At 48.0% G+C, this 10,456-nt stretch overlaps 2 protein-coding genes across 2 annotated transcripts in view; one reads left to right on the top strand and one right to left on the bottom strand.

Annotated features, from left to right (window-relative positions):
- The window catches only part of TXNDC5 (thioredoxin domain containing 5 (endoplasmic reticulum)), a 28,904-nt gene extending 20,193 nt beyond the window's left edge, over nucleotides 1-8,711 (top strand). Inside the window, exons 7-10 of the mRNA XM_012639630.1 lie at nucleotides 833-976; nucleotides 4,222-4,304; nucleotides 5,787-5,916; nucleotides 7,010-8,711. Of these exons, the coding sequence (XP_012495084.1) occupies nucleotides 833-976; nucleotides 4,222-4,304; nucleotides 5,787-5,916; nucleotides 7,010-7,132 (480 nt within the window). The 3' untranslated portion in view covers nucleotides 7,133-8,711. The remainder of the gene's footprint in view (nucleotides 1-832; nucleotides 977-4,221; nucleotides 4,305-5,786; nucleotides 5,917-7,009) is intronic.
- The window catches only part of BMP6 (bone morphogenetic protein 6), a 179,966-nt gene continuing 178,030 nt past the window's right edge, over nucleotides 8,521-10,456 (bottom strand). The window contains exons 6-7 of the mRNA XM_012639629.1: nucleotides 10,175-10,285; nucleotides 8,521-10,078 (exon numbers count right to left, since the gene is read on the bottom strand). Coding sequence (XP_012495083.1) covers nucleotides 9,929-10,078; nucleotides 10,175-10,285 — 261 coding nt within the window. The 3' untranslated portion in view covers nucleotides 8,521-9,928. The remainder of the gene's footprint in view (nucleotides 10,079-10,174; nucleotides 10,286-10,456) is intronic.

Below are 10,456 nucleotides of genomic sequence, written 5' to 3'. Positions count from 1 at the left end.
AGGGCTGGGCTGTTGAGTGGTTTAGTGCAGCGGTCCCCAGCCTTTTTGGCACCAGGGAGGGACCAGTTTCATGGAAGACAATGTTCCCACAGACCGCAGGGGCGGGGTGGTGGCGGGAGGGTGGTACAGAACTCAGGCAGTGACACGTGGCTCTTTTCCTAACAGGCCACAGACCAGGGCCAGGCGGAGGCCTGGAGATTGGGGAACGCAGATTTAGTGGGTACAGTGAATTGTCAGTATCGATTATTTGGGCCCTGGTTTTGGGGAGTACGTGTAGTGGAACAAATGTGTTTCTCTTCATCAGTAAGATTTGGGCAGTTGAGAAAAACTGTCACTTGTTACACTGCTTTGAAACGTTTCAGTGGCTCGGGGGATTGCTGGGATAACCCAGATCTGCAGTCACAGGGTGACCGTGCTCTGGTCAGGAACACAAGCCTTCCAGGTTGGCGCTTGCCGGCGGTGAGGTTCTGCCTCCCTCCCTCCTTCCGTCCCTGGCTGATGGTCAGCTGCTCGCAGTCCCTGGTGGGCTCCCGGCTCGCTGGCAGGCCTTCGGCCGAGACTTTCATGACCTGAACTCCCCAACCCCCGCTAAAGGGAAGAGGGACCTGTAAAGTTCTCTCACCAAAGCCAAGACACCCGGCTTGTGGTCTCTACTTTCCCGTCCGAGTGTGAGCACGGAGGCGTAGCCCGGCACACACACTGCAGCTAGCACAGCTGGTGGCGTCTGACCTGGGCAAGTGGGTCAGGAGTGGGGTCGGAGCGGGGATAAGTGATTCAGAGCACCTGTGTCACTCACTCCGCAGCATTTCTGTACGGTGTGTGTCTCGGACAGGTCGATCAGTATAAAGGAAAGCGGGACTTGGAGTCACTGAGAGAGTACGTGGAGTCGCAGCTGCAGAGAGCGGAGACGGGGGCTCCGGAGACTGCTGCACCCTCAGAGGCCCCGGTGCCGCCCGCCGAGCCCGAGGCGGACAAGGTGGGTGCCTGCGGCGGTCGGGAAGTGCCCGCAGAGGGCGTTCCCCTCCAGCACCGCAGACAGAGTGACAGCTGGGAGACAGCACAGAGTCACTCTGATGGTTTGGCTACCACGGTCGCCTTTTCAACACGAAACATATCTTCTTCTACATGCTTTGATGGGGTAAACATAGAAGCTTCCCATTTAAAAACCTGAAATAGATACAAATCCTGAGACAGTATTTGGTGTCAGAGATCTTAGAGAGTTCTTCCTTTTCGATTCAGTCATCTTGGAGGCTGACGGTACTTGGGTGGTGTTGGCTGTGAAGTCCTGGCTGCTGTTCATTTCTGTAACTTGCTCCAGTCATCTTACTTCCGCCTGTGGCAGGATGGGGAGCAGAGAGGGCATCTGCGCTGGGACTGAGAGGCCAGTCACTGGGGGACGTTAACTTGGTTAGGCGTCTCTGAGGTACAGAGGGGTTATCTTCATTCGTTCAGATAGCGTAAGGCTTTAGGTTCATCCATGCTGCATTGATCAAGCCCTTGTTGTGTGGCAGGCACTGAACTAGGCTACCAGGAAACAAAAATAAATAAGACCTGTTTCCTGCTTGTGAAGCTCACTGGGTCTGGAGCAGACGGTGAGGATATGCACAAGCATGTGTCACAGGGGCTGTGACAAAAGTATGTGCCATGGTCGCTGGAGATTGACGGGGGCAGTTGGGCAAGAAGTGTCGCCGAAGAGCTGAGAGATGAATCGGTGTTTGCTGGATGGGCAGGGCTGCCAGCGGAGGGAAGCACGGCCGCGGCTGCACGACCCAGCCCCTGTTGTGGGCAGGGCTGGGGCCGGGGCTGGGAAGAGCAGTGGGAAGATCGGGGGTGTGGTGCGGGGTCCCTGAGGGCCAGAGAGGGGGTGCTGGAGTATACAGGACGCGAGCGGCCAGCCGAGGATTGTGAACTTGGTTCCAGGTCGATAGGGAGTGCCTGGAGGGGCCTGAGCAGATGGGAGCTGTAGAACGGCGGCTGGCGGCAGTGTGCATGAAGGAGGTGGGAAACTGTCGTATTAGGCCATGAAAGACGGGGGCCCCGAGCTAAGGCTGTGACCGAGGGGCGGAGAGAAGGAGAAAGCCCCCGTGAAGAGTCCAGTCTACTGGGTGCAGTTCTGAGGCTGGGAGGGGCGTGGGGAGGCCTGGGGGAGTCTCGGATCTCTGGCGTTCCTGGCGGAGGACGGTGCCGAGCACAAGGGCAGGACCAGATCGGGAGGAAGGCAGTGAGCTTGGTTTTCAAGGTGCTGATTTTCGGGTCCGTTGGATATTTAGGCAGAGTCCAGTGGACAGTTACATACGTGAGTGCAGAGCTCGGCTGGAGGGATGGTTGATGAGTGGGTTTGTGTCATCTCCTTTAGATAGAAGCCGACACCATGGAGACGATTCAAGGGTAGTGATGATGTGTTTTCCCAGGAAGGCAGTGCCCGGATTTCCCAGCTAATGACCACAGGCCTGTCTGTCAACAGATTTCCAAAGCAGGATAGTCACGCTACTTCACTTCCCATAGTATGCCTCGGAGCGTGCCGGGCTCTTACCTGGAACGCTGCGGGCACGGAGCGGGCAGTGTGCCCGTGCTCCCTGGGAACTTTGAACCCTCAACGTTTAATTAGAGAACAGGATTCGCTGGGGCCATTCCCCCAAAGCTCCAGCTGTTTGGAATTGGAAAAAGGGGTGGCGCCACCGTCCCTTCCTCCTGGCACAGGGGCAGTCAGGGGCCTCCCCACCCCCTGCCCAGGCCTTAGTTGGACTCTAGGTCAGGGACAGCCTGGGTATTAGTGGAAGCTTCGGTTTCAGAAGTAAACAGATGATTTTGTAGCTGTTACGACCACATATGTTAGAGGAGCGTGTGTGTCATGGTGGTTATAAAGGTCATCCCAAATTGAGTATAATTATATACTATGGATGTTTTCGTCACAGAACTGTTTCTATTTATGTAAGTTTTCCACCAGTAAGTGGGTCTCTCAGTGAGTGGGGCGCCATGTTCTGGACATAAAGAAAGGTGGTAGTGTGTAGTGTTCCGCAGTGGCCCGCTGGGCTGTGATTCGCCCCAGTCGCTGACATACGTTACTCAATGCCAGCCGAGAGTGGAGCAGCCCTGGTACGCGTAGCCACGTGATAAATCATCCCTGTTCCTGCTCTCAGGAGAGCATCACAGATCCATTTTTGGAGAAACACATAGGTTGAATTTTGTAAAGGACCATCCAGAGAGAATCGTTTTAAAGCAGACTGCCACGTGGCACTTTTCCCTTAAATTCAACAGCCAGAGCTTCTATCAGCGTTTTTCACGTTGACTTGGAACATAAAAGTGGAAGAAACTGTGTTCCATGTAAAACCCATGTCACTGCCTGTGCTTGTGTAACTAGAATGCTTCTGCTGTTACAGAGAGAGGATCAGGTGCCACAGACCTGTGTGGTAGGAGGGCGGTGCGGCCCGTGGGCAGAGCAGCTTAGGACCAGACGCCAGGCAGACTGAGCAGTGGGTGTCTTGGGGGTTCTGAGCTGGGGAAGTGCAGACTCAAGCCTGGGGCACCCACGGTGACTGGTCCGCACCGCAGAGCCCTGGAGGATGGTGGCTGCACCTGACACTGCGGGGGTAGCACAGTGGCCTGGGAGTTTCTTCTGGAGTTTTCAGTCTGCCTCATCTCCTGTGAGATAGCGCCCACCTGTGCAGGGTCCTGCCACCTTTCCACAGCATCTCCCAGGCGCAGGCCGTGGGACCTCTCTGCCTTTCAGAGGCTGCTGCCAGCCTGCCCTTGTGTGTAGCTTGTGAAATGCAAGTCATACAGATATTTTTATGTGACTTTGGAGCATGCATAACAACATTTAAAAAACCTTACTGGCTGGGTGTAGTGGCTCACACCTGTAATCCCAGCACTCTGGGAGGCTGAGATTCGAGGATTGCTTGAGGCCAGGAGTGTGATACCAGCCTGGGCAATATAGCAAGATCCTATCTCTGCAAAAAAATTTTAAAAAAACTGGTTAAGCATGGTGGTAGCACCTGTGGTCCTAGCTACTTGGGAGGATGAGGCAGGAGGAGTGCTTGAGCTCAGGAGTTCAAGGTTGCAGTGAGCTGTGATTGGGCCACTATACTCTAGCTTGGGCAACAGAGAGAGACCCTGTTTCTTAAATAAAAATAAGAATTACTGATTCATATCTCTGCTATCCCAAAGCTTGGCCTGCTTTTAAGGGATGTATTTCAACTGTGGCTTTTTCTTCCCCTGAAGGGCACTGTGTTGGCGCTCACTGAAAGTAACTTTGATGACACTATTGCAGAAGGAATAACCTTTGTCAAGTTTTATGCTCCGTGGTAAGTGGCTGTTTAATTAGAAACTACTTTGTCCCAGTGTACTAAGTCACGTCATGTTTTTCAACTCATTTGCTAACCCTCCAGACGCTGTTGGGCACATGTTAATACTACATTTACACATGGGTCGTGCTGTAGGAAATGAGAAAGTATTATCCTGCTGCTATATTCAAATATGTTAAGAGTTCAGTGGCCTCCACAATCATTTATAGAGAACGAGGCTATTTTAAAGTGTAGTCTACTTTGGAGAAAACATAAAAATGGAGGCAAATTATGATGGCCTTACAAAACTTAAGTTTTATGGCATCTGCGTATTTTTCCAAATAGATTGCTTTTTCAGCTATTAATACAGAAACAATGAACATCATGGTGTGACTTTCCTCAATTTTTTTTAAATGATGTTATAGAGAGATCCAGTAGAGCTCAGCTTTCTGTTAGAGCCATTCAGTGTGTCATCCAATTACCCAAACCTTTGTGCCCTGTGGTCTTGGAGACCAGAGCCTAAATGGGTTGCAAATAGTCTGAGACCAAAGCGGCGTGGTGGGGTGGGAAGATGACAGGTTCCAGGACTTACCGTGAACTACCATAACCTCGGTGTCTTTAATTCCTTTGAACCTTGGTTTCCTCAACTATAAAATAGGAATAATGCTTTGTCTTCACAAATAATCCATTTGGAAAGGCAGAGTGTTTAGGAGAGTGTTAGATTCTCTACCTAAACATGATAAACATGTCACTTTTGCTCTTTAGTTTGTCGCACTCCCACGGAAAACCGTAACAGCAGGGGTAAAAGGTGAATGAGCACACGACTCGAATGAGCTGTGCAGTTTTTATTCTTGGGAAACAGAAATGTTAGTAAGTAATGCTTTTTTAACAACTTAAAGTGACATAGATTCAGTGTGAGGAAAGAGGATCCCCTTTCCCTGAAGGGGAACTTTTCATGTAGCGGGGGCAGGGGGAACAGAAAAGGAACTGAAGTCGGGGCTGGGAGGGAGGGTTTGAGCCAAACTTAGTTGTGGCCTCAACGTTCACACCGAACTGCTGAAGCATCAAGGAAGCTTGAAGTTGTTTTGAAATTTTGAGACCATAAGCAATCAAATCTAAAATGTTTTTGGCATTCAACTGATTCTTTAGACACTGCGTGGAGTCTGTCCTGTTTCCCGTCCACTCCTGTGCACGGTGTGTCCATAAATCAGCTCGAAGCACCATATTGCAGAAATGGTCTCAAAATCTAAACTTGTTTTCAGACTGGCTTGCTTCGATCAGGTTACCCAAAAGTCTACCTTGGGTTGATTCTGAATTCCTTGTTTGGGATGGGAGGAAGAGGAAGAGTTAGTGGGCACCCAATGGAGAATTTGATGTTATATTAATTTCTAGGCAATTGTTGACTGTCTCATACAGACAAAACAGGGCTTGTCTTGACAGTAAAGTGAAGGTGAATGATCTCGACCCAAGAATTCAACAAAGCGGCTGTTGTTCTGTTCCTAGGTGTGGTCATTGCAAGAATTTGGCTCCTACCTGGGAGGAACTTGCTAAAAAGGACTTCCCCGGTTTGGCAGAGGTCAAGATCGCTGAAGTAGACTGCACGGCTGAACGGAATACTTGCAGCAAGTACTCGGTGGGTATACCTGGATGAGAACAATTATGAGCACTGCAGAGTATTGGGAGCAGATCCCAAGTGGAGCTGTGATTTGGTCTTGGGGACTCAACCAAGATAGCTCACTCTGCCCTCATCCTCTCAACAAAGTGTCTTCTTTGTTCTTTTGAGTTGTTCTGTTTTGAGAAGCAAAAGAGATACTCTGAGGAAAGGCATTCTGCTTCTTTGCCTGCTTTCATTAGTAGTGTCCACATTTCACTGGGGGTGTCTAGGCCTTGCTGAGCATACTGAGACTCCAAGCGCCAAGACTATGGAGCCGCCTACGTGGCCACTCTCATTGACTGACCAGCCACTGGCTCATCACCCTTGTCATCAACACCTGCATGGCTCTTTTTCAGACCTAAGCCAGCATTCTAAAATACATATAGTGGCTGAATAAAACAAACAGTCAAACACAAACTTCCATCGGAAAGGGCCATGCCGCAGGCCACTCCTGTGCTCGGGTTAACTGTTGCCTTCATTCTAGGCTGTGAGCTCAATCTAATGGCCTAGAAGACTTGTGATTTTATGTTTTTTTGTGTGTGTTATATTCTTAAAACATTTTTGGAGCCTCTGAGGTTTATGACCTTAGATTGAGAATAGATGCAATCCCAGACATAGTTTACTTACCATTTAACAGATGCCACTTGGTTTTTGTGCCTTCACGTTCATAAAGGAGAAGGGAGGTGGCTGCAGCTGAAGAATGTGTATCCTTGTGGGTCTTGTTCTCACCGCGGGTCTGTAGACCAGCAGGGCGTCCCCAGGGAGTGTGTCAGAAATGCAGACTCCCAGGCCCACTGAATCCAATCTGTATTTTCACCAGATCCCTGGGCCATCCTTTACATCATTCCTTTGACACTAATCTCTAATGTCATTTTGGATTAAAAAGTGAATACCCAGCCCTATGGCTTTGCTTTCTAAATGAGCTGGTCCTTTTTCCATGATCTGTACACCTTGAAAAACTAGCCACAGAATTTCCCAGCCACAACTGTAAAAGCTTATCTGGTTTTATTTAAAAAGCACTTTGTGTGTGATCCTAACTACTGGTTTTTATACTTTTTTTTTTTTTTTAAAGGTACGAGGCTATCCCACGTTGTTGCTTTTCCGTGGAGGGAAAAAAGTCAGTGAGCACAGTGGAGGGAGAGACCTTGAATCATTACACCGCTTTGTCCTGGGCCAGGCCAAGGACGAGCTATAGAAACCCACTTGAAGTCGCCTCTGCGGCCTGGCCGCACTCACCCAGCGTGCGGGAGTCGAATCACATAGACGTCGCCGAGTTTCAGATGATGGCTATTCAGAAAGCTGAACGTACTAAACTTGTGGTATCTTCTTTGTGTGTGTTTCTTAAACCAACACACCCTACAGATTCTTTACTAAGTTTCTCTAAGTAAATGTGTAACTCACGGTCACTGTGTAAACTAAACGTTTTCAGTGGCAATACATCCCCTTGAACCTTCTCTGGATGAAATTTAAATGGTTTTCTTTGAGACTAAAATAGAGTTGAGGAAAATCAAATTGCTGGACTATTTTTGGCTCCTGAGTGATTTGGGGGAAAGCATCATTTAAAGTATAGTTTTTTTTAACTGCCCATGAGTTCTGGAAAGGTGGCTTTGTGGCAGTGTTGACGTTTCTCTGATCTGAAGGTCACAACTGACTTAATAATGTGGTAGGTCCGTAGCTTGGAGCAGATTTAAAAACAAAAACCCACATCTGGAAGATACCCTCACATCCACTACTGGATTCTCTGTTTTTGTTAACACTTCTCTCATCGGGAGAGGTTAGCCATAACGCAAGCAGCGGTACTTCTGACACGTGCCTGAGTAAGACAATGCTGATGCCATAATTTTACGTGTGTGTTAATACTTGTCACATCAGTTACTGTTCAAGGGATATTTCCGTTTGTTTCTCACCCGGTGAAAGATTTCGTTAGTGCGTCGTGTTAACACGAAGCCAGAGTCCATGTGAACTTTAAAATTTGATGTCTTCCATAGAAAGTGTAGGCACAGAAGGGTCCACGAGGCTCCTGACTATTCCATTAACTCATAGAAAGATTCTGGTTGTATTTGCCACCTGGGGGGACAGGACCAGATGGGCTTCCCTAGGCCTGGGTATCCAGACACCAGCGAGACCCTGCAGCCCCGATCCAAAGTAGTCCTTGTAGAGGTTATAGCTTGTCTGTTCCACCCTTCAAGGAGGTCGACCTTCTAATGTGTGAAGAGTGGGATACATTTGATGTCAAGACCAAAGACATGCCAGCAGGACCGCTCCGGCCCTGGTATGCACGGCCGTGTCAGCCATTGGTGTGGCGTCCTCTAACTCTGGCCACCCTCGTGATTAAACACTTTTACTGTCACCCTTGGCAATAGGCAGTGGTAGGACTGAACTCCTTCAGGGTATGTGTGTGTCCGCTCTAGCACGGAGTTAGTTCTCATGGTACCCACTCTGTGTCCAACACCCTTCACTCCCCATGCCGGGGGGATGCTGATTGACACTTGGCCCCCAGCAACGAATGGCAGGAATCTTAGAAACAAGACCACTTAGACTGTCGGAGGCAGAAGATAACAGAGCAGCAGCTCGACCAACCTCTGCCTTAAAGGAAATCTTTATTAATTACATGTGATTCACAGATGTTCTGTTAAAAAAAAAAATCCAACTTCCTAGAGAAGCACAACCGTCAGGAGTGTTGCTTCAGCTTTGCATCATGAGTCTTGTATTCAGAGAAAGTCAGAGTGGTACAATTTGTTTACACTATGATACTTTCTAAATAAACTCTTTTTTAAAAAGTCTGGTCTTTCCTTAAATGTTACAGCAAAACAGATATAAAATAGACAATAAATTATAGTTTATATTTACAAAAAAAGCTGTAAGTGCAAACAGTTATAGATTATAAATGTATTATTTAATCAGTTTAGTATGAAATTGGTTTCCCAGTACATAATTGATTGTGAAAAAGACATTTTAAAAATAGTCTAAAATTTAATCTGAGTCTTAACTTTCTATAAGAGAAAACTGGGATTTCGTTTCATAAACAGCACACTCATCTCCCCCAAACCCACCTTAAAGGCTGGGCGCCCCTTCCTCACCTTCCTTCCTTCGTTGGTCCTACCCCTGTGACGGGGGATGCCGTACAGCCAAGCATAGAGCGTCTTACTGAAATAGATGTTAGAATCTACCCTCCTGCGGTTAATGTGCTTGCCAAAGAGCTACTCCCATAAAGAAGAGGGTGCAGAACTGCTGTCACATGTACGTGGTTAAAAGGAGGGCGCCTACAAATGCTCAACCCTGGCAGCCTCACCTCAAGGTGCGACGGTCTACCTTTGGTACTAGCAGAGAATACAGCAAATGGAGGGTCAAGGTGTGGAAATGATATGGTTTGACTGAATAGGATATTTATTTTCACACCAACAAAACTCCAGCACAAACAACAGCAACAATTGAGACAAAAGGCACCTCCATAGAGGCCTGGTTACAGCCTGGGATGTGGATCCCATACGAAATTGGCCTTCCTGGGAATGAAATCTGTGAATAGAGACATCCTCCCCCTCACCCCAGTTTCTGTTATCTGAATAATCTGCCTTTGATGGGGACAGTACTGAACCGGCTGATAACTTAGCCAAAAATACTTTTACTCCTTTGAGAATTTCCCTGTTTACTCACTAACACCCCAAATAGCTCGATCTATAATTAAAACTAATTTTGATGGAGTTTTTTTGGGGGGGGGACGGGGCTTAAGGTTACATTTCTGCAGTTACCAGACCTTACACTACAGACATTCAAACTCAGCTTCCTATAGACCCGCAACTACTCACGTTGTTTATGAAGTGAGCAAATTCTTAACAACGTCCTTTAAAATCTCCCGTGGGCAGTAAGGCACCAGCATGAGATGGTTTCAAAGTCTTATCGTCCCACTCAGCTGTGTTTCTGTATGTTTTTTAAGGCAGATGTGATGTAGGAATCCAAGGCAGAATCTGTGTCCCCAGCAACTGGTTTCAGGTTAGTGGCATCCACAAGCTCTTACAACCATATTCCTGTATTTTTTCAAGATGACATTAGAGTTGTCATCAAAGTAAAGAACTGAAATGGCATTTAGTTTGGTTGGCGCACAGCATGGTTTGGGGACATACTCAGGATTCATAAGGTGAACCTGTTCCAAAACAGAAGGAGAAAAAGGTACCATTAGAAATGACCCTTGGTCTCAGCTTGTGATCCTGCTTCAAAGGTGAAAAGTCCCGGAGCTCACCAGGGTCTGCACGATCGCGTGGTTGGTTGCGTTCATGTGTGCATTGAGTGGGAAGGAGCATTCTCCATCACAGTAATTGGCAGCATAGCCCTTGGGTGCGATGATCCAGTCCTTCATTTAAAGCAAAAGGAAGCAACAAACGATGAATGTACGCTTCTCACGGCATCTGTGCTCTCAGTAACACCGTGAGAAGGCATCACTCACTTTGGACAGGCAAGGAGGCAGATGACACAGACCGAGGGATTTGTCCAAGTTCACATTCAAATGGCAAAATAGGGAGAT

Source organism: Propithecus coquereli, unplaced genomic scaffold (genome assembly GCF_000956105.1).
Source record: "Propithecus coquereli isolate 6110/MARCELLA unplaced genomic scaffold, Pcoq_1.0 Scaffold141, whole genome shotgun sequence".
Taxonomy (NCBI): Eukaryota; Metazoa; Chordata; class Mammalia; order Primates; family Indriidae; genus Propithecus; species Propithecus coquereli.
This window is presented reverse-complemented; position numbering and strand designations above follow the sequence as displayed.